Raw genomic sequence first — 23961 nt, 5'->3', positions numbered from 1 at the left:
GTCTTTATCTTCTTCTTTTTTAGCCATTGTGTTGTTAGTCTGTTTTGAATTTCGATCTATGAATTTGACTGCCCCTCTCGCTCGTATATTTTGCCCGTCTTTGACTTGTTTAATGACAATACAGGCGTTTACTTAAATAAGTAGAAAGAAAACCGGAATATTATACTGATGATTGAAATGGTGATCTTATAGGTTAATAGCATACACATTTGTTTTAATTATTCAGGAAAATGTAATGGAACAGATATAGTAATACCTCCGGCTTTGCAGCCAACAACATCATCATCAACAACAACAACAACCACTACTACTACTACTACTACTACTACAGTACCATCACCAACTACGGAAGCTACTACAACCACGACGACGACTAGACCTACCACTACAACTGAACCACCACCATCACCAACAACTTCCGCCTCAACAACTACAGAGACCACTACAACAACAACCAAACCAACAACATCTACACGTCCTACAACAACAACTACTAAAAGACCAACAACTACAACGACAACGACGAAAAGACCAACAACAACGACGAAAAGACCAACGTCAACCACGAAAAGACAAACAACGACGAAAAGACCAACAACAACGACGGAAAGGCCAACAACAACGACGGAAAGGCCAACAACAACAACCAAAAGACCATCAACAACGACGAAAAGGCCAACAACAACTACACAAAGACCAAAAACAAATACTAAAAGACCAACAACAACGACAACTAATCCAATCACATTGACAATATCTACAACTGGTACTTCCGGATATAAATCAACGACAACAGACCCATCAACAACAACAGCAGATCCAAAAACAACTATAACAGGAATAACAACAACTACTTCTGAACCCAGTCCTATACTTACCAAACAAAACCAAATTCCAGTTAATAGTAATTTGTTTAACATTGAAGATAAAGGACTCCGAAATAAAAGCAGCTTTAACGAGATTTTGCATAAGTCCCAACAGAAAAAATCTCATTTGAATGTAACTAACAATAACGATTTGTCATTGACTAAATTAAACACAACCAATCAACTATCAGGTAGCTCTATACCTTCATCTAGTTCACCTCTGCAGTCTAGGGTACCGACAGCAGTTTACAACGTAAAGCCAGAATCAAGCGAATATATAATGCCTACCCTGTCATATCGGTCGATTCCAACATCTGTTATGTCTGATAACATTGCATCAACATTTACACCAAGTACTGATTTTCTGTCCGATACAAGAACGATATCTAAAATAAGGCATGAACCAACTCTCCATTCGAGCACACCGTTCATGAGTCCAGGACTAAAAAATAGTAACATCGTAACAACTACTGCTTCATCAGAAGTAAACTCTATGCATACATCATCTTTACCATACGAGACAATAATCAATACAACGTCTCTCCCAGATGTTGTAAGTGTTGAAAATATCCACACGAACAAATCGCTAGAAAAGAAGGAAAATCCGAACAGTAATTCTAATTTTCCTACCGTTCCTATATTCCATATATTCTCACGAACTAATGATAACAAGAAGATCATACAAAGTGAAAATTTACTTATTCTGAAGGATACACCCGCCATGGAAAAAACTAAATTCCTAATGAGTGGTAACACTAAATCCGATATTGTTTCTGAAGAACAGAAAACAACTCCCGTAAACATATTTAGTGTAAATGTTGCTACTTCAGTACTCACGTCTGAATTACAGCCAATCACAACACCACACACAACGACAACATTTCAACCAATCACCACCAAGAAAACAAAACCACTTCCATCCCACTTATTCGTACCTATAAGACCAATAGTACCTATTGCTGTTACGCTGTTTGATATTGGACGTGAGCTGTACTCGAGTTGTACACAACATTCGCAATGTCCAGAGCATGCGCAGTGCAGACCAAATACGTGTCAAGGTTACATGTGTCTGTGTGAAGAAGGGTACATTGCTAGTGAAGATCGTAAATTCTGTCTGAGAGGTAAGTACGCAATAAATAACGCATAGAGGGTATTGCTGCAGATGTTTACCCCGGGAAAATAGTTAACCGAGGCGAAGCCGAAGATCACAATGTTTTGTAATTGAGTAAGAGTTTTCTCCATTACTCGGTCAGCTATTTGTAATGTTATATAAAGTGTATGTTTATTATTGTCTATTACATTGTTGATTTTAACTTTGCGACTTATTGATTATTACAAGACGATAACGTTTTCAAATCAATTTAAATGCGTGCAAGTGGATAACTAGTACATTAATCATGTACGCAAGCCACAAAATATACACAGAGTTCTCTTAACATGACACCTGCTTGGGGTTCAAATCTTATATACTTAATAATTCCTCATTGTATTAATTACTTAGTCTATTGTGTTCAAAAGGGGTTTTTTTTTCTCTTTTGTTTTAACTTGAATGTACTTGCAAGCAAAATACAAGTATAAGAATGAAACAAGACAGTATATGATAAAATTGAAATGTGAATTTAAGAGTAGTAGTTGTAGTAAGAAATTGACTTTGCTGCATCAAAACCAAACAAAAAATACATTAAAACACAAACTTTCGTTTTTGTTAAAGCTATCCGGAATGGCGAAAGATGTGACCCAAGGACAGACAAATGTTTGTCTAAATTTTCCATGTGTGCTGGTGTATGTAAATGCTTGGAATTTTTCGAGCATACAAGAGATGGTCGATGTAAGCTTCCAAATGCTGGTTATCTTGGTGATGACTGCTCAAAACGAGGCTGCCAGTATCCATCTAAATGTGTAGATGGTAGATGTCGCTGTGTACATCCTTTCCGGAAGTTATCAGCAGAAGAGTTCTGGATATCTCCACAGTCAACGTTACAGTGTAGAATGCATGATTATTCGCTTGGTAAGTATTGTTTTGAAAATATATATCAAGCTGCTTGTTATTGCTTGAATCTGCACAAAAGCCCTATCTAAAACAGTGATGCATTATGGGAATACAACAGTTCTTGTCGTTCTGATAGGTCAAAACAAGGACACTGCGAATTCGCAACAAAAGGGGTTAGAGTTGCATCTGAACTTTGATTGTTTTGTCATCCTTTTCTGACATTCCATCTAAATTAGTATTGCTTTTACATTTTACCGAAAAGTCTGATAATCTAAATAAGATGTATTATTTCAATCCATTCGTTTGATGTGTTTGAGCTTTTGTTTTTGACATTCGATTAGGGACTTTCCGTTTCTAGTTTTTCTTGGAGTTCAGTATTTTTGTGATTTTACTTTTTGATGTCGTGTTGTAGAAGTGTATTGGTGCCTATATAAAACAAAATGTACGCACTGTTCATGTGACAATTAACACTATGATAATTAAATCTTTTATTAGTTATGTAATAATGTATCAGTTCTTGTATTTGCATTCTACATTTTATATGTCAATATGATAATGGGCATTATTAAAACTGTGCTTAAGGTGGTACCTAACACTACAGGGAGATAAATCTGTAAAATCAGCTAAACGTTCTAATGACGTTGTATTGTTAAGGGAATATTAAGCTTCTCAATGATCAAAATAAGTGTTTGTCAAACTGCTATATAACCAGTGTAATTTTTCTGATAAAACGGTTGGTTCAAATTTTTTGAAATTCTTATATTTTTGTAAAAGGGTCAAAGTAAATACATTGTCAAAATTTCAAGAAAATTAAACGAGCCAAATTAATTTTAGTTAAAGTGATGGGTACCACCTTAAAATATTCAAAAATTGAATTCATATGTCAAATTCTAAGAAGGAATGTTGTCTTTGTGGTTTATTGTCTTAATTGAAGTTTATTGAATTCATACTTGTGATTAAAATACATAGAATTCGCCGTTTCCGAACCTAATGCACTCTGGGTAATGTTTTCCAAAGTGTACACTAATACGTCGTGATTGGTTTATACGTTCTAAACAATGGAAGTTCAACCAATAACGCAACGTTATTTTCATTTTTGTGTACCAACAATTAGATTACCCATATTCAATTACAATCTAAAAAAGGCGAAATGCAAATACGATATAATTCATACATGTATAAATAACCGATAGAAAAGTAAAAATGAAACGCTTGCATACATAATTGCATGATTTGAAAAAAAAAGTGTCTATTTAATAACAATAAAAGTGCAAAATAAGAACTTTAGTCGCTCGTTACTTGACTGAGGTATCTTGATAAAACCATTTGTATTATCACCGTTAACCAATGTATACTATGTAGTAAACAGTACTTTTCTTTATAAATCAAAGTATGTTTTATTGTAATGCCACTAATTGGTCGTATGATACACAAAATGCACTTCTGGCAAACTAATCTTAATCCTGACCCTTGTATCTTTTCACGAATTATTTAAAACATTTTTACATTTAAAAGGATTTTCACTAATGTATTGATCTCGGGATCAGTAGTTCACTGTCAATTGTATTATTAAACGCACTGTAACACATTAAACATTAGATCAAATTACTTTACAAGCTAAATGTATGTTTTAACATTGATAAATCTGCATAATTAGAAAAAAAGAATAATTATATGTATACATATTTAGCACATCAAAAACACATGTCACAGTAAAAGATATACTTGTCTTTGTTCAATCAGTATTACTTTGATTATTCTTACAAATAATATTGTTTGGTTAAATTGTAAGATCTAAATTATTTAGTTATTTTGAGCAATTGTTATTGAGAGATTTTAAAAAGTTATTTTTTTTCAAATGAATATAAATCTTTTGAAGACTCCAGACGATTTAAAGAATGCTATATTCCAATGCTCTTCAACTTGTACTTGTTTGGCTTTCTTAATCTTGATATGAGCGTCACTGATGAGTCTTATGTAGACGACACGCGCGTCTGGCGTACTAAATAATAATCCTGGTACCTTTGATAACTACTATATCTTGTATAGATTTTTTATATATTCTCGAACACAATATGTTTCTGCTAGATAGTGTCTTCGTTTTGTTGTTGTTGTGATTATTATGTGTCATTATTATATATCCCATATCTTCTTCCATACTTTGGACCTATATTTCAGAATTGTATATATAAAACTAATACTTTTAAATTTGGTAACTATAGGCAATCGAAGGAAATGATAAGAATGATGATATGTATAAAATTATAAATAATAAATGTTTTCCTCTTTCAAAAGACATTATAATTAATTTATACATAAGCGAATATTTTGCCTTTATTTACAGATAAATGCAATGGTTCTTACATTCAAGTTCCACGTGATCTCCGGCCAAATATAACTACGCTTCCTCAGGACACGATAGGTAGGTTAAATGTCAAATAGTGTCAAGATTATTTACTTTGTCATTATCGGTGTATATCAGTTTTCATCTCACAAATAACATATTTTAAAATATGTAATACACTAACACGTTAAGATTGAGCGCATTACCGAAATGTCTCTAGATTTGCATGATGATACATCAAATTTTCTAGTTTCAAAGTGTTTATAGAAATAGGTTGTCTTTTATATCAATGTGTATGTGTTTAAACTTGCAAATGACAGGTTTCCTTTGTTAAACACTTACACGTAACTAATTGTGCGCACCGCTTGTAAAATGTTTCTAGAATATATTATACTTCCATACAAGAAATGCTCACTTTTCAGGATAGCAGGTTCTATTTGAATTGCAAACGGTGTCAACTTTTCCTTTTAAACATAGCTTTTATATATTTTATACTTAAGTCACAAGCATCTGCATGTTCGCTATTCATTTATTCAAATTATTGTTGAAGTTCATGACTTAAATGATTTAATATATCATGTAAATTTCCAAATTATTACGAGCATATACCATAACAATTTTGATAAGACCAACCACATTTTGCGTATTCATGATAAGCTGCATACATGTGTTATGTATCTAAACGCAATATTTTATTATTAATTGTGTGATACACAACCAGTTCTCATATTCGCATTAATAAAACAATGCAAATTTAACGGAATACACGGAATACGCTTTTAAAATGAAACAGAAATACTGCATTCATATTCACCAAATTTCTGTTTCCTTTCACAGATACTGCCTTGGAAGTTTTGTCGTATTCATCTTTTATTGTTGATATTTCGTCAAAAATTGACGCCTTCTTAACAAATTCGAACATGGCTTTGAGCAGTGCAACTTCAATCATTTCTACTGCGCCTGCAAACTATTCTACAAGCAAACAGCTGCAATTTCTTTTCTCTTCATACTCTACTGCGTCTGCGTCTACGGCTGCGCTATCTTCTCTTTCTTCGCCTTATTTGAATCTAGAAATAGCAGACTCTAGAATGAGCACTTTACAAATTCCAAACAATGTTAAATTATATACGGTTAGTTTACCTGAGCAAAATAATGTTTTAGAAACATTTTCTATGAAGCAGTCATACACTACAACACCATTAGTCCCTCTTTTCGATTTAATGCGTTCTGTTTTGCTTAATCCGAAAAACTCAGGAGCTTACGATATCGATGTAAAAACAGAAGTGTTTGACAAGCAAGGAAATACTCGACTCACCACTTCTGTATCAAATAAAGGTGTCTCTAATTTTATTCAATTTGAAAATGATAATATCAATACAAGGTCAGAACATCATTCAGTTGAGCACAGTCTCATGTTTTCGTCCATTACTCCAGTAGTCTTCCGTCAAGGATTGTCTGAGCAAAAAGACCCAGACAGTAGTAAATACAGTCGGATAACAGACACACATGCTTCACAACCAATAACATTAAAAGGATACGCTGAAAAAGGAAGTTCGCTAATATCTAACATGAATTTAATGTTTCTGAGCATCAACAACCGAGATAATTTATATTCGAAACAAAAAGCAAGACCAACTACAGGAGAATACGGACTTCAATCCTCTTTTTCATCAGATTATATAGTTATTGTAGAAACTACACAGACACGAGCCACATTGGGTGAATCATCTTATGATAATATAAAAAATAATAATGGTGGCTTTGAATCTGCTGTTGTGTATTCATCTAGTTTGTATAGATCAACTGATGGTTCTGCTGCAAATGAATATAGTTTTAATCAACTTTCATCAATCATATTAGATGAATTTGGAAATGCTTCAAGAAATAATATCGATTTTACAAAAACGTTGAACGATGAAATAGAAACTTCTGATCTACAATATATATTCACCAAGTACTCAATGAAAGACAATATGGCCAGTTCATTCGAGAAGTACTCTAATGTTACTACAAATATTCTAACTATGAACCAGAGTAATGAGACCAGATTTGAATTTCGCAATTATATAACCGGATCTTCAGTGTATAAAATGCATTCCAATGAAGTGTTGGACTCTGTAACAAAACATGGGATTTCAATTGTAAACGAAGGCCGTACCACTAATTCAATCATTAAAACTACAATAGATATAAGTCAGGTTTCATCAGCAGATGCAACGTTCACGGACATAAACGTATTAACAAATGATGAAAATCTGACAACATATACAAGTAGTGTATCTTTAAACAGGATGAAACAGTCTATCAACCTTAAAAGGAAGGAGATTTTGTCGACAAAATCCGTTTTGTACATGGATGTATCACTGAAAAATAACATCGCTGAATTTTCAAACCAAGATACCACCATTGCTAGAGATGTATATACTCGAAGTATTACCACTCAGAATGCAGACGAATCGAATGATAAACCATCGCCTTATAAGCCTTCGAGTGATGATGATAAAGTAACAACTTTAAGCACAATTTTGAAAAATATAGAAACTCACACGAGCCTCATTGGGGATGTGGATCTTAATTTCGATTCACCTCAAGTAGTAGATAATGAGGAGCTTCGTATTGCTCCCTCAAAGACGTCAGTAAATTTATATGAAACTCTTTTGAAAGAATCGTCATCAGTTGTTAATGTGGTTACGGATACACACCGTTTTTATCAAATAGATCATTCTACACTGCTAGTACTAAACGACACTGATAATAAATCCTTATCAATCAACACAACTTCAACGCATCAGCATTTGCATTTTGAAACTGTGAATTTGACACATAATGTGTTGAACGCTATGTCAATTGCACAAAATATTAATCCGAGTGTTTCGTATTTGACAAGTTTAAGGTTATCCAATTGGGATGCCAACGTCACCGAAACTGTCTCTTTAAAATATACAAATGTACAGCACAGGATTCTGGGTAATCAAACTCACGAAGATATTTCAACGGATTTAAAGCATCAATTAAATGTTTCTACTTTAACAAACAAACTATCACAGGGTAAAGTATTTCCAAATGAGTTGAAGCCCCTCTTTCTGCACCCGTCTTTTGATAAATTTAAAGAGATTGACAAAACTGATAATACCATTCAACTTCACAGAACACCAGATAAAGCCTTTGACGGGAAATTAATAAATCATACCTTTAAACCTATTTTAGAATTATCAAAATCGAACATTGTCAATACGACGAGAAATAGCTTCAATGAAACAGCAGAAATAATACCCAACGTTCCCTTGAGTCAAATAGTGTATACAAAGTTGTCTGAAGGGACCGAAAGTTATAATTTTAGTCCTGATTCTAATGTTACAGTAGAAAGGTATGCCAATACAATAAATGCACCATCGCTGTCAACCACAATGACAAAAATATCACAAAACGCGCCACCGGAAGTCAACTCTACTGCTTCAATCAAAAAGATGCCAACCGAAGCAATTCTCGAATATGCATCTACTGTCATGAGTATGGTACCAGAGGAAAACACCAATGAAGCAAAATTGCTAGAGACTAAATTTGAAACCATAGGGACGACTTTTACATCGGCTACCATCTTTGATTCAAAAGTGAATAATTCCACAGAGGGTTTTGCACTTCAGAATACATTAAAAACAGATTTACTATCTACACCCAAAAGCGAAATCAGGAATAATGCAACTAAAGTCTCATCACAATTCGAATCTCAAAATAAAGGAGAGGAGTCATTGGTTTCTGCTTTGAAAATCACATCAAACCAATTGTATGTGTCTATATTTAATTACATGGTGATGAAAACTGCACCAAGATTTAATTTTGATGATACCATAACTATGGAAACTATGGTATTAACATATGAAAACAAACTACTCAAATCTACAATGTCCTCTATATACGAGGATACTCTACTAGAAACAGTTCCCATAATCAGTTTAGAGGACAAACATACTGATGTCATATTGAAACATGAATTTAGGACAATCACGACGGAGGCACAACCCACCTCTAGATTAGGGAACAATGTAGTAGATTATTCAACTAGCTCCTTAGTTGAGACCAAAGATGATGAAGCTGTACCAATATCTTCAATTGCGTATACTGAGCTTGGCGCTACGGGAAATCTTGATTCACATAAGATGCGGATGAATAATAAGTTAGCATCTTCCTTTTTAGATACGTTTTTGAGAGCTAAGGAAACATCTGCAACTACAACTAGGCTACCGGAATTAGAGGCTTCATTTCAGACACAGCTACCAGACAATTTTATTACAAACGAACCAGATGACGCCACATTTCAGCTTAGTTCAATGTTCAATCAACTGACTGATATAACACATCACCTTACAACATCGATTATAAACGAACTGCCAAATTTAGAATTGCAATCTGAAGAATATTTTAGCAAGATTATTGATCAAAATTCGTATACATCTCATCATTTATTATATCCAAGTCTAATAGACAATGGCGTCATCAGTAATCATATGTCAAAAGAAGAACTTACAAACCCGTCTGAGATAGTTGTTGTGAAAACATATATTCAAAGATTACTCAAGGAACCAATTATAAAATATTTGGACGCCGATTTATTTGTAAGTTTGGTACCAACGACAACACTATTTGCGAGCCGCCAAGATGAGGACAAAATGACACGTTACGGTAAGTACTTAAACATATATTAATGAATCTTTACATATAATGTTGTTGTAAATTAAGATATTTAGGTGGTGATAAATATTTATTTTTAATCAGAAATTGTATCTCTAGTTTTCGCATTTTCATTTGACGTGAATATTTTTTGGACAACTCCTTACAACTTTGAAATGGAACAGTTCATGTCAATGACATGTGTTTACCTTAACAACTTGCTATCTTTTAGTGTACTTTTATATACAGAAGAAAAATAGAAAAACAACCAAGAGTCGCCAATAGACTTTTTTCAAATTACAAATTTTTGACACCGGATTCTATACCTTTTCGACAAGTTGGCTTATCTGTGGTTTGAAATTTCAATATTCAGTCAAGTGAGTTCAACTTAAAGAAGTATAATCAAGATTACAATCGGTTTAGTTTAGGGGAGGGGAATATTCTGTTTTCTATATTAAACGAAATCATCGGAAAACAGTTAACTTTCCCCAAAAAAAATTGCACTGAGTATATGTTTAATTTTACTTCTTTTGTTGCTCTTATTTGACCAAGTACTACGATGTCTTTATTAACCCGGAGTCGAAAGTGTGAACAGTTTATTGTAGAGACGATAACAATATGCAAAATAAAAGTCAAATAAAAACAATTCCTGAACAAAAAACTGAATTCAATAAATATCAACAAATAATAAGGTGACGCAATGTCTTAAAAAATTAAAAGAAAACAATGAGACAAATTTAAGAAAGGAAATTAACCTTACCACAAAAAAATTTTGATGGAAAGAGTCTTATACATGACATAACATGTAAACAACAAAAGCTCTTAAGTAAAAACGTAACATTTGTCTGCGTTATATAATATGTTATTTGAATTTTGATTGTTTCGTTACAGGGATCTGGAAGCTTTGCTGCAGCTAACTGATAAAAGAATATTTGCTTTGCTTGGGAGTTGGTCATTATTTGCATTGCATTCTGCTTTAGATGCTTATCAATTTGTGTGTAATTCTCTTTAAATAAAGACTAACTTATGAGTTATAATCATTTTAATATTTCATACCTTGAATCCTTTGTCTAACTTCCAAAAATATGTGCATTGATTTATTATTGTATAAATGAGGGTCTAGAAGTTCGAGGGTCTGTCAATCTGTTTTCTTTAAGTAATCTTCCTGTATTCTTTATATTTCGGAGCTCCGTTATTCCCTATTTATATTTAATATGCCATGTGTCTCTCTATTCTTCATTCATTATTTTTATGTCCCCTTACCTTTCTCTATGCTGATAATCTCATTTATACCAAAATGCAAAATAAGGGATAAAAGATGTTTTTATAATCCTGGTACTTTTGATAACTATTTATCAAATAATTTTCTAACATTGATTTTGATGATTCTGCAAAAGATAAATATTTTTGTAGATTACTACGAGTATTCTTTTGAATGTTGTTGCAGGGAGCATGTTTTGTATTGTTTTATGAAATTGTACACCATATTGACGTTCCGAAAAAGTGTATTTGTAAATGTTAGGTTAAAGATTTCTATAATTACTATATTGTTTCAACTTCATTAACTGACACAGAAGGTGTCTTTGTAGGTTTCTTTATAGTAATGTTAAAGCGACTGCAATATTTTTTATATTTTTTTCAGTATCAAAAATGACAACAGATATCCCAAATGTAACACCAATTTTACCGGAAGCTGACTTTCCAGGAGAGAAACCCGATAAACCAGAGGTTATAAGAAGTGGCGTCGGTTAGTATTTTGTATTGAAGATTTGTATTTGTGTATTACTCCTACATTATGTTTTCTCAGTGATTCAAATCAAAAACAAGGAAGACAACTCAAATCTGGACAGAATATTAACACCTTATTTTACTTTTTAAAATCTTTTAAGTCAGTGACAGTTATGATTAAAAGTTTAGTTACGGATATATTGTATACTACAATGAATGTTCATGGTATTTTTGAAAATGATAGTACAACATAGTTATTTCCCAAAACATGTATTTAGTAGTGTTTTCCGGAATTGATTGTACATGAATAGTATTTTTGAAAATGATTGAACATGGTATTTTCTGAAAATGATTGTGTTGGGTAATTTTTGAAAATTATTGCGCTTGATACTTTCTGAACTTTAATGAACCGTGAATTTTCTGAAACTAATAGTACAAAATATATTTTAAAAATGATATTTCAAAGTATTATACGTAAAATGTTGTACATGGTATTTTCTTGTTACATTTCAGATCAGCTCATCTTACCAATATCTATAGTTGGTGTTTTCCTTGTGAACGTCATTGCTGCAATCATTGTATTAGTCTGTAGACGTAAACGGCGGTAAGTTGATATTTTACATGCTACTTTATTTGTGTTATGTTTCTGTTAAATTCGTAAAAATCGACTTATTTCCCTTTGATAAAGGAAATACTTCCCTTTTTTGTATACAAGAATATGTGCAATTGCATCAAATAGCCTGCTATTTGGAAATACAGATATTTTGTACACATTCAATAGTATATCTAAACAAAATCAAATGGAAACAAAACACCAAATTCTTCTTCTCTTTCAAAACATACATTGTGTTTCTATTTATTTAAAAAAGCATTACTTATTACACGTCATTTGGTCTCTAGATGACAGTTGTGTAATTGGCAGACAATATGTTTTATCTCTACACAATTTGTTATTGACCGATAAAATTAATTTGATGATATAAATGTATGTCGTTTGACAAGCTTACTATTTGGAATCCAGATTGATGGTACCAGCATTTTGCATGTTGATTGTTATTTTAAATTGTTTATAAAAATTCATACACAATTCATCTTAATTTAGTCTATGTTATATTACCTTATTCTAATATGAACTGCTTCATTCGCTTTGTGGATAAACCCATTCTCTTAATCCAATAAAATGTGTTTATACATTCGTATATTGAATATTGCAGAGTAGTGAATTTTATAAAATTGGCATGCCTTTCATATATTTGATTAACTTAAAACACTTTCAACCTCTTAAATGATGCAGATGTTGTTACTAATTCATTGATTATGACTTTAACGTGTTGCAATTCGAAATTGACATATTTTACCTAGATACGACAACCGTTCATCATGGTTCATGCTGGCTGTTCAAAATTCCACCCTCTGAAAAACCACATTGCCTGTCGTTTGCTTGGTTACCAAAAATAAATCATCGAAGAGCCCACACAAACGCTCAGCACTTATACACATCGGACATAGACATCACTTTAATTGTTCTAATCAGAATCGAAATAATTGATGCAAGCTATACTTAATTGTAGTTTTAACATGAGTAGGCATTATATTCGTGTTATTTTAGCCCTCACTATCGCTCGGGCAAAAATAATCAAGAATATAATGCCTACCCATGTTAAACTACAATAACGTATAGCTTGCATCAATTATGTCTCAAACAAAATGTCACACTGATGTTGATATCGCAATACTTAATACGTTTTATTTTTTAATCTATGTTTTGTACTAGATGACAAGTCTGAGACTCACTTAGGTGAATCTCTTGACCTTTCTGTAATAAGGTTCTACATATTTGTGCTACGATCAGGTTTATGAGATGTGTTCTCATACAGTTGATTGGTTTGCTATTTTCTACTGTTGATATTATATGACGTTACTTAGCTTGACATCAAACCCTTACAAAAGTGTTGAAAAATACCAGACGAACGTTCAAACTCATTAATCGAAAATAAACTGACAACGCCATGACTAAATAAAGACAAACAATAGTACACAAAACACAACATAGACAAATAAACATGAAGCAACAAGAAAACTACCGAAAACTGGGATGATATCAGGTGCTCCGGAAGGGTTAGCAGACCCTGCTCCATATTTGAATTTGTTGTTTTGCTCGTGTTAGTACAAACCCGGTGATAAGTTCAATTAAGTAGGTCACATTAAAAAAACTCATGGTCGTGTGCAATAAAAGCTAGATGTATCTGTTAAATCATCACTTTAGTTCAGTGAGAAGAGTATATGGTATGTATATTCACTATTATAAATAATACTTTGAAATAGACTTATTAAAAGGGGATATAGTTACGATACTGTTGTCAGGTCATTAAAGATTGCATATTTTGGCTTTAACATTGATTCACTGATAGGGTCTTTGCATCGGAACTAAACACATTTATTTCTAAAAAAAAACAGTTGTTGGCATGACACGGGTTATGTTCTTCTCATATATTTTATGATAGTATGATACTAAACCCCTAACGGGAGGGATTGTACCTGATATTCATATGATGAAGACATAATCTTTCAATCAGTTTAATTGAGGTCTGGAGCTGGCATGTCAGTTAACTGCTAGTAGTCTGTTGTTATTTATGTATTATTGTCATTTTATTTATTTTCTTTTGTTACATCTTTTGACATCAGACTCGGACTTCTCTTGAACTGAATTTTAATGTGCGTATTGTTATTCTTTTACTTTTCTACATTGGCTAGAGGTATAGGGGGAGGGTTGAGATCTCATAAACATGTTTAACCCCGCCGCAATTTTGCGCCTGTCCCAAGTCAGGAGCCTCTGGCCTTTGTTAGTCTTGTATGATTTTAAATTTTAGTTTCTTGTGTATAATTCGGAGTTTAGTATGACGTCCATTATCACTGTACTATTATGCATATTTTAGGGGCCAGCTGAAGGACACCTACGGGTGCGGGAATTCTCGCTACATTGAAGACCCATTGGTTGCCTTCGGCTGTTGTTTGCTCTATGGTCGGGTGGTTGTCGCTTTGACATATTCACCATTTCCTTTCTCAATTTTATTTGAAACGGCACAGGACAATAATCAAAACCGGGGATGTATTTTATAAATGTGTAAATCAATAATCTTAATAGCTTTTTTTCTACAGTTCAGATCGAGCACGAAACCTCGATGAAGCAAAGAAAAGGAAACTGGTGGAAGAGCAGAAACAGAAACACCGGTTTAAGATACCACGCCCTAATGTCCACCCTCCAGAATACTCAAACATTATTGACAATTCAAGCAGTGATAGCTCGACATATTACAACTATTTAAATACGGGCTTCTCCACTTTTCACGAGGAAAATGACACGTACGAGGAAATAGACAAAAAGGTCTTAAAAGGAAGCTTGTAGTAATTCAAAGATCACAGGGCGTAACATGTATTTGTTTCCTGCAATACTACCGATTCAGTATTAGCTAAAAGTACATGAGAGTGTTGTTTGAAAGGTCACATGTAACAAGGTGACGATAATAATTCAAGAACAATATAAAGTGTTTATATTTAGAGCAAACGACACATGGAAGTGTGAAATTGGATGTAAATATGCAATATGATTGATGGGCTATATGAATATATGTAATAATTATGTAAATACGTACAATTATGTGCGTTGTTTGTGGCGGAATGTTTCAAAGAAAAGCGAAAGTCTGAAAATATGATCATCCGAACAATGGAAGGTTGAATGTTTAAATGAAAAGTACAAATCCGAAACTATGATCATCCCAATTATGAAAAGGTGAATGTTTAAGGAGAAAGATGAAAATCCGAAACTATCATCATCGAAAACAATTGAAAGATATACATGTATGACCTGTGAACGTTGTAAATGTTTTTGATTGTAAAAAAACTGAAAATGGTTCAAAATACACGACAAAGGATGTGGCTTAAAAGAATGTAAATGACGATGAATTGTGCTAACGGTTTACATTTATTGTGTCCTACGTACAGTGTCCAACTACCCAACATTATGGATAGACATCTGTTTTTTTTCATAGATTGTTTCTTTGGAAGTCAATGAATAGCATTTGTCTAAGCTAACTAACTAACGAGAATATGTGTAGTTGATTGTATTACCCGATAATGTATTTATCGTTGAATGTATAACCCGATAATGTATTTATCGTTGAATGTATAACTTGATATTGTATTTATCGTTGAATGTATTACCCGATAATGTATTTATCGTTGAATGTATTACCCGATAATGTATTTACCGTTGAATGTATTACCCGACAATGTATTTAGTGTATACTGAGATTTTTTTGTGAAACATGTCATCAAATATTTAAATTTTATGTTTAAAATATTGATTATCAACTTGTATTAAAATGACTCTAAAAGCGAAATGCTAACGCATTATTTATAACTTTTATAAAGTTAAAGTACAGTGTATTTGACTATTCAAAGTCAGTAACCTGATCAAAACCTCAAAAAGCGAAATGTTGACACTTTTATCAAAAATTTTATTAAGCTAAGGTACATTTTATGACTATTCTAAGTACGTTATCTCATAATGGATTGACGTAAATGACACGTGTGTATCTTAATGACTTAATACTCAAGGGAATTATTTGTTGGTAGCAGATCTCTGATACTCTCTGAAATTTATTCTTATTTCGTCTATTCCTATTAGAATTTTGTTTTCCCTTTCTAAACCAGTAATTTCCTTTCTGTTTGTGATGTTCTTTTCTCTTTGTGTTCTTTAATATGTTGTTTTTTTTACACAAAATATCCTTGAGGTTTAGTTTAGACATATTTATTTATAGTGATTGGGAAACAAGTTTTGCAACTTTTATTAATCCCTTTCCACTTTGCGGGTGCGAGTGCTGCCTTGTAGCGACATTAGCCTACTCTTTTTCAAAATCTACAAGGGTGTCTTTTACGGGCAAGAGATATGGCTTTCTCTTATCACGTGCTAGCCATTTATTGTCCCCTTCTGACGGACTATCGTCGTTTCGGAATTCCTCAAGACCATTCTCGCAAATGGTGTCAAGGGAGAGCCGAAAATTTAGTCCCTGAAATTTTCATCCCGGAACGGGAATCGAACCAGAAATCTTTGTGTTAGTAGTCCGATGCACTAACCCTACACCACGGCTCTCTAAGGTATACAAGGTGATTCGGTGCCCAAGTGGTCTGCGTATTCGAACTATTGTATCAATAATGGGTTTAAATCTTGAACGTGACAGGCGCACTCGACTCCAATCTTAATTGACTAGGATTGTTATTGTTCCTATCAATGCTCGGTGGTTTTCTCCGTGCACTACGTCTTCCTCAACCAATAACAAAATAATCTACACAAAAAAGTCCTTTAAGGTGGTACCTAACACTACAGGGAGATAACTCTGTAAAATTAGCTAAACGTTTTGATTGGGTTGTGTTGTTAAGGGAATATTAAGCTTCTCGATGATCAAAATAAGTGTTTGTCAAACTGCTATATAACCAGTGTAATGTTTTGTGATAAAACGGTTGGTTCAAATTTTTAAATTTTTTTATATTTTTGTCAAAGGGTCAAAGTAAATACTTTGTCAAAATTTCAAGAAAATTAAACGAACTAAATTAATTTTAATTAAAGTGTTGGGTAACACCTTAATATGATTGGTTGGCGTGTGAAAAAATAAGGGTCAAGATTCTAGATACTAAAAGGTTGAAGAGAAACTGACAATACCAAGTCAAAAAAGAAAGACGACGATAAGACAAACCAGTTGACTACACTATAAAACAGAAGACTGAGCTGCACGAATCCTATTTAAGTCATCTCAGATAGTTCGAAAGAAAAGTGTAACATGTGTAATACATAGTAACTACCATGAAAAAAGACGACGAAATAAGAAATAAGAGGTTACAATCAATGTCAGCTGAGAGTTAAGATCGAAGTTATCAAAAAAAAATCCTATTCAAATAGTCAATATCATATTTATGGTTTGATATGATACATATTTATTTTATCCTCTCTTCTTCTGACACTTGTTTATCTGTAAGAGAAAAAAACAGTTTGTTTATTTATTCTGAACATTTATTAGCAATTAACGTTTTGCATCTTTAATGTAATAGTTTAGTCATAAACATATGAATACACTTAAATGAAACCGCAAAGAAAAAAATGTTGGTTTAAAATACAATGCGTCAATCTTAGTGCATATTTTATATCCATTCAGTTCCATGCTTCGTTACGCTATCATTAACATTACGTAAAGTACGAGGAATGCATATGAACTCTGCGCCGGTGGTTGCTTTGTCTGTCACCATATTATAACCAGCCAGAACTGTATTTCAAATATCAATGAACATGCATATTCTGAACACATACCATTGCAAAAATCCAAATAATTATATTTCTTTTCGTTTTTGTCGAAAAACGTTTCTTTAAACTTTGTGAACTGTCGGACCTTAAATGTCCAAAAACAAAAAAACGAATAGTAAGTCATGTAGGTATTTTTTTCTTTGAATTTTCGAGCAATTTCATATAAAAATTTAAAGTTTCAAGAGGGGTGGGGCTAGAACGAAATTTGAAAAAGCAACAACAGGAGTCGAGTAAAAATCAAACAGGATGAGCAACTTGGTTAAAAAAAAATTCAAGATGACAATTTCTGTAAAAAAAAATAAAGGATAATCTAATAAAAAAAAAGACAGGACTGAATAGAGTGAAAAATAAAAAAGACAGGACTGAATAGAGTGAAAAATAAAAAAGACAGGACTGAATAGAGTGAAAAATAAAAAAGACAGGACTGAATAGAGTGAAAAATAAAAAAGACAGGACTGAATAGAGTGAACAATAAAAAAGACAGGACTGAATAGAGTGAACAATAAAAAAGACAGGACTGACTAGAGTGAACAATAAAAAAGACAAGACAGGACTGACTAGAGTGAAAAATAAAAAAGACAGGACTGAATAGAGTGAAAAATAAAAAAGACAGGACTGAATAGAGTGAGTAGAGTGAAAAATAAAAAAGACAGGACTGAGTAGAGTGAAAAATTAAAAAGACAGGACTGAATAGAGTGAAAAATTAAAAAGACAGGACTGAATAGAGTGAAAAATAAAAAAGACAGGACTGAGTAGAGTGAAAAATAAAAAAGACAGGACTGAGTAGAGTGAAAAATAAAAAAGACAGGACTGAATAGAGTGAAAAATAAAAAAGACAGGACTGAGTAGAGTGAAAAATAAAAAAGACAGGACTGAGTAGAGTGAAAAATAAAAAAGACAGGACTGAGTAGAGTGAAAAATAAAAAAGACAGGACTGAATAGAGTGAAAAATAAAAAAGACAGGACTGAATAGAGTGAAAAATTAAAAAGACAGGACTGAATAGAGTGAAAAATAAAAAAGACAGGACTGAATAGAGTGAAAAATAAAAAAAAAAGACAGGACTGAATAGAGTGAAAAAAAAGACAGGACTGAGTAGAGTGAAAAATAAAAAAAGACAGATCAGATATCTTGTTTTAATTGTTAGCGTACAATGACTTATGTATAAAAAGTTCAATGTTATTATTTTCGTATCCTTTGCTCGTTGGTGGTCCCTAAACTGATGTTATAAAACTACTTTTTTAGTGCACACTGGTTTACATTTCACAATCGTGACAAATCAAGCAATAGATCAATTTTGTAATCATCTATTACACAGAGCTGTTTTATGATGGGAAATAAAGTGACATAATTGTAGTGTTGTGATATGTGTCATGAACTAGAAACAACTCAACGCCATGGTTATCGTTTAGTTTGCTTTCTTAGTTTGAAAACATTGAACAGGTCAGAGTAATTGAAAGCATTATAGCCCTCTTTAGCTTGCTGTTCTGTGAGTCAAGGCTCCGTGTTGAAGGCCATACTTTGACCCATGATGGTTTACTTTTACAAATTGTGACTTGTCTGATTGGCAATCATACAACATCTTATTGTAACTATTTTAATCGTATTCGGTTTGTTTTATCTGATTTTGCTACACCCACCACAACCCTGAGCTAGGAATCTTCTTGAATTAACAGTAGAGTTACAGTGTAAACCAAAGAGAAATTCAACAATGAGCTAAAAAAAAATCTTGTTCGTGTATGTTATTGAAAATTAATTTTATTTTGGATGTAACACGTCTTCTGATTGTCTGAACGTGTATTGTCTATCAGCTCATAGACATAATTTTGTCATCGGACTCTTTCGTCACCAACGGGTTTTTTTTCTTCAAAATTTACTCCTTACAAATGGAGTTTAGAAATATAGTATAATGATTGACTATATTTTTTTTCTCTGTCGATTCGAAATAACCTTACAAATGGGGTGCACACTTTTAAAGAACCCGCGTAGTGTTAACCACATTTTGTATATTGTTTCTTCGTAGACAGTACAGTCATTTAAAAAAAATCAAACCCGAAATTGTGTTTCACCATAAAAGAAAGACCGAATATATAGCCTTGTGGGAAATAGATTATTCATCATTTTAACGTTTAAAGAATTATTTACACACAGTCAAATATGGTATGTATGTACTCTATTGACATATTTCCACATGCCGTTTAAACAGCTTTTAAATATATATGTGTATGCCATATATTTTGTGTTTTGATTATATTTATAAATAAATTTACTTTTTTGGATTCGAGCGTCACTGATGAGTCTTTTGTAGACGAAACGCGCGTCTGGCGTATATAGTATATACTAAATTTAATCCGTATCTATGATGAGTTTATTTAGGCGGAATAACTTAAAGAAACAGGCTATGAATAAACGAATAATTGTGGTTACACGTCCAGCACCCGATGCAACCCGTGTCATCCTATTAAACAGGTCTTATGTTAGTGGGGTTACGTTGTTCAATAGACGCTATGGTATACCATGTTAACATATGGTATAGGGTTATTCTATTGAAATAGTGTAACATAGTAAGTAAACCATGGTTGTATAATGCATGGTGTTATCCTATTGGAGTAAGATAACACAACAATGTTATTAATTTATCATATCGTATGGAGTTTACTATTCAAATAGGGTAACACAGTAATAATACCATGTTAGCATTTACGGCTTTATAGGGGTTTATTTTACTTAAAAAATAATATAGGTATCTTGGTTTTTACATATAGGCAGACTATATGTATTTATCAAAGTTGTACAAAATCGAACATGTAAAATGTTGTTTGTTTATAGTTAACACGTGCTTGTTTAATTATAGTAAGGTCAGTTCGATTTGGATATTGAGTTCATGCACGAGTGAACTCGGGTGGTTTAAAGTCATTCGAGCCATTGCAGTCAAAGTGTACAGCAGCATTTGGCTAAATAAATAATAATATTAATCATATTATTTATTTTCAGATTTGTGGACTACAAGTATGGGGGAACCAGTACAAGCTGCTTAAAAGCTATATATTCATATGATATGAACTTTCAACAATATTATACTCATATTTATAATAAAATGTGCGCTTGTCTCTGCAAGTGGCGTCTCCAATGTAAGAGTTTGTGGTTATTTGATAAATATTTTATGTTCGTTTGAGTTTACGAATTATAATTTAATGGCAAATAATTGTCTCCCTCCTATATACCGGTATATGTCATTCTGTCTGCCGCACAGCCAATTAAACGAAAACACAATTAGATACACAAACAATGATTATTGCAATACATGTAAGCTGCAAGGTCAATGCAATATTATGAGAATTTAATTTTATCCAGGCCTTGGGAGTTTCCCAGACGAACAATGTAAGTCTTGTTTCAACACATATTACTTCACTCAAGATGTGTCCCAACGGATTATGTGAGGTATTATCCTTATACTTTTGGTTAATCGTCTGAAAACTTTTCATATTTTTAACTGTTTCAAAACCTTTCTTGCCAAATAAAACCCAAATTCGTAGGAATGTTTATATTTGTAGGTTGTGGTTGCACATATGTAGCTTATGTAGTATACATTGTATATCCCAGTTTAAGCCTATGGACCTTAGCTTTCTTTTCCGTGACCATTTTATTACGATAAAGAGCATTTAAAGTTCATTTATAGCAATCTTGAGCAAATCTGTTATGAGATAACATGACGGCTTATTTCTACCAAAAAAACAGGATACAGCTTATTTTACATATTACATATGTCTGCAAATTGAAGTATAGATATTCCAGAGTCAAGTACATTGTAACAACATTTAAGAACATTTGTTGTCTCGTTTAGTTGTGAACTTTTTAGAATGGTCACTTGTAAATGGGGCAAGTTATTTAAAAAACAAACTTATGTTGTTCACTACACAACGCCAATTTGGATTTTTTGCCTCTTTTCTAAAAAGGTAAAATGACAGTCACAGTTGAACACAGTTTAACATGTAACCCTTTGTGAAAGAAAGAGTCATAGCACAAACAGTATTTACAGGGCGCACAACCAATACATAAACTCGGTAATGATAACACTGATTAATATCATATATATCAAATCAAAGTTTTATTTATTGTCGATACATAGTAAACAAAGTAACAAAAGCTCTAGTGAGCTTTTAAAATCATCATTTTATCATAAATACAAACATTAATTAAACAATTACTATCCTCACTGATTTGTGTCCATACTTTTATATATATATATAATAAATATATAACTCGTCTAAACATCAACCCAACAAATTATATATATATATATATATATACTAGAACACACCCGCGAAATCGCGGGGAAATAGAGCGTATGTAAACTGTAAAAAAAAAAATATACTGACTGAAGAATTTCAGGAGAGGTATCAAAAGTCAAAGGTACTTAGGGACTGGGCACATTTTTTTGCCTCCCCCTATTTTCCAAATACCCCGATTTTTATACCTTCTGTTTTTGTAACAAAAACAGTTATTCATAGTAAATAAATGTATGTAAGTATACAGAAATATATCCGCAGTGACCGCCGTTGATATAAACCATAAGCGGATCCCAAGGGGGGGGGGGTGGCTGGGACCCTGCCCCCCATTTCGTTGAAAAAAAATTGTTGATTATATAGGGAATCACTGAAGCATGAGAGGAACGCCCCCCCCCCCCCCCCCCCGTTTAGGTCAGTCAGCGCCCCCTCCCTCATGAAAGGTTCTGGATCCGCCACTGTAAACTAATTGATAGTAAATAGCAAATATTATTCATTTTCGTTTTCCTCCCTAAATAACCCAAACTGAAACACGTTAAGCAAGGATGATACATGCTAGAACTCAAAATGATAGCACAAAGCAAATGTATATACTTTATTCATAGTCTTTGTATGTTCAAAGTACAGAAAAACACAAACCGGAAAACTAATCTGACTTAAAGTTTTGTCCAATGACGGGAAAATATCCGGACGCATTCTTTTTCGTTTTTATCCCAAAGTAACCCAAACTGAATGATCATAAGAATGGATGACAAATGCGACTATACATGTTACCTATAGGACACAGAGACATGATGATTAATTTATTGTGGAAGGAGGAGAAGCGACACCCAAAATGAGGTCTTCTCGTTTAATAGTATAGATATATATATATATATATATTGAACGTAGTTTTCAATTTCGACTTGTTTAAAATATATGTGTTCAATAGATACCCTATTAACCTATATTATGGTGTTATTTTATTGAAACAGTGTAAAAAGTAAAATCACAAAAATACTTAACTCAGAGGAAAATTAAATCGGAAAGTCCCTAATCATGGCAAAATCAAATGACAAAACACATCAAAAACGAATGGACAATAACTGTTATATTCCTGACTTGGTACAGACATTTTCAAATGTAGAAAACGGTGGATTAAACCTGGTTTTATAGCGCTAAACCTCTCACTTTGAACGACAACTTGTCACCAAATTCCGTTATATGTACAATGATGCGTGAACAGTGGTTCAAGCAGACATAATAAATAAAATAGTCAAAATATGGGTACAGCAGTAACCTATAAATTAAACCATGCTAGTATATGGAATGGGGTTATCTTACTCCAGTAAGTAAACATAGACATGATGACATTTTATTATATGGTATAGAGTTATTCTATTCAAATAGAGTAACACTAAAAATATAATGTGAGCATTTAGCAAATGTTTAATATGGGGTTATCTTATTGAAGAGCATAACACAGGAATTTTGGTTTTGACACAGAGGCTTAATATTGTCCAATCATTGTCTTTCTTATATAAATATTTCAAAGAATACTCAAAAATTTCAAGCCACATGCATCTATAAAGTCTAGAGGCCATTTTATCCTAAAGTTAGTGATTAACCTTTTATGCTAGTATATCCATACGTCTGCAACATGTGAAGCTAAGAAAGATTAAGGTAAGTTAAAAGTGCATGCATTAAGAGTACCTTAGTTCATATTACTACCGAGTTTCCAAGCTAA

At 32.7% G+C, this 23961-nt stretch overlaps 1 protein-coding gene across 1 annotated transcript in view; it reads left to right on the top strand.

The window, feature by feature from the left end:
• Nucleotides 1-15996, top strand: part of LOC143052189 (uncharacterized) — a 31045-nt gene extending 15049 nt beyond the window's left edge. Inside the window, exons 5-10 of the mRNA XM_076225150.1 lie at nucleotides 227-1987; nucleotides 2578-2874; nucleotides 5201-5278; nucleotides 11511-11615; nucleotides 12110-12200; nucleotides 14756-15996. Coding sequence (XP_076081265.1) covers nucleotides 227-1987; nucleotides 2578-2874; nucleotides 5201-5278; nucleotides 11511-11615; nucleotides 12110-12200; nucleotides 14756-15002 — 2579 coding nt within the window. The 3' untranslated portion in view covers nucleotides 15003-15996. The remainder of the gene's footprint in view (nucleotides 1-226; nucleotides 1988-2577; nucleotides 2875-5200; nucleotides 5279-11510; nucleotides 11616-12109; nucleotides 12201-14755) is intronic.
• Nucleotides 15997-23961: the final 7965 nt, after the last annotated feature.

This window comes from Mytilus galloprovincialis, chromosome 11 (genome assembly GCF_965363235.1).
Source record: "Mytilus galloprovincialis chromosome 11, xbMytGall1.hap1.1, whole genome shotgun sequence".
NCBI classification, from domain to species: domain Eukaryota; kingdom Metazoa; phylum Mollusca; class Bivalvia; order Mytilida; family Mytilidae; genus Mytilus; species Mytilus galloprovincialis.
Note: the sequence above shows the minus strand (reverse complement) of the source record. Positions and strands in the feature narration are given on the sequence as shown.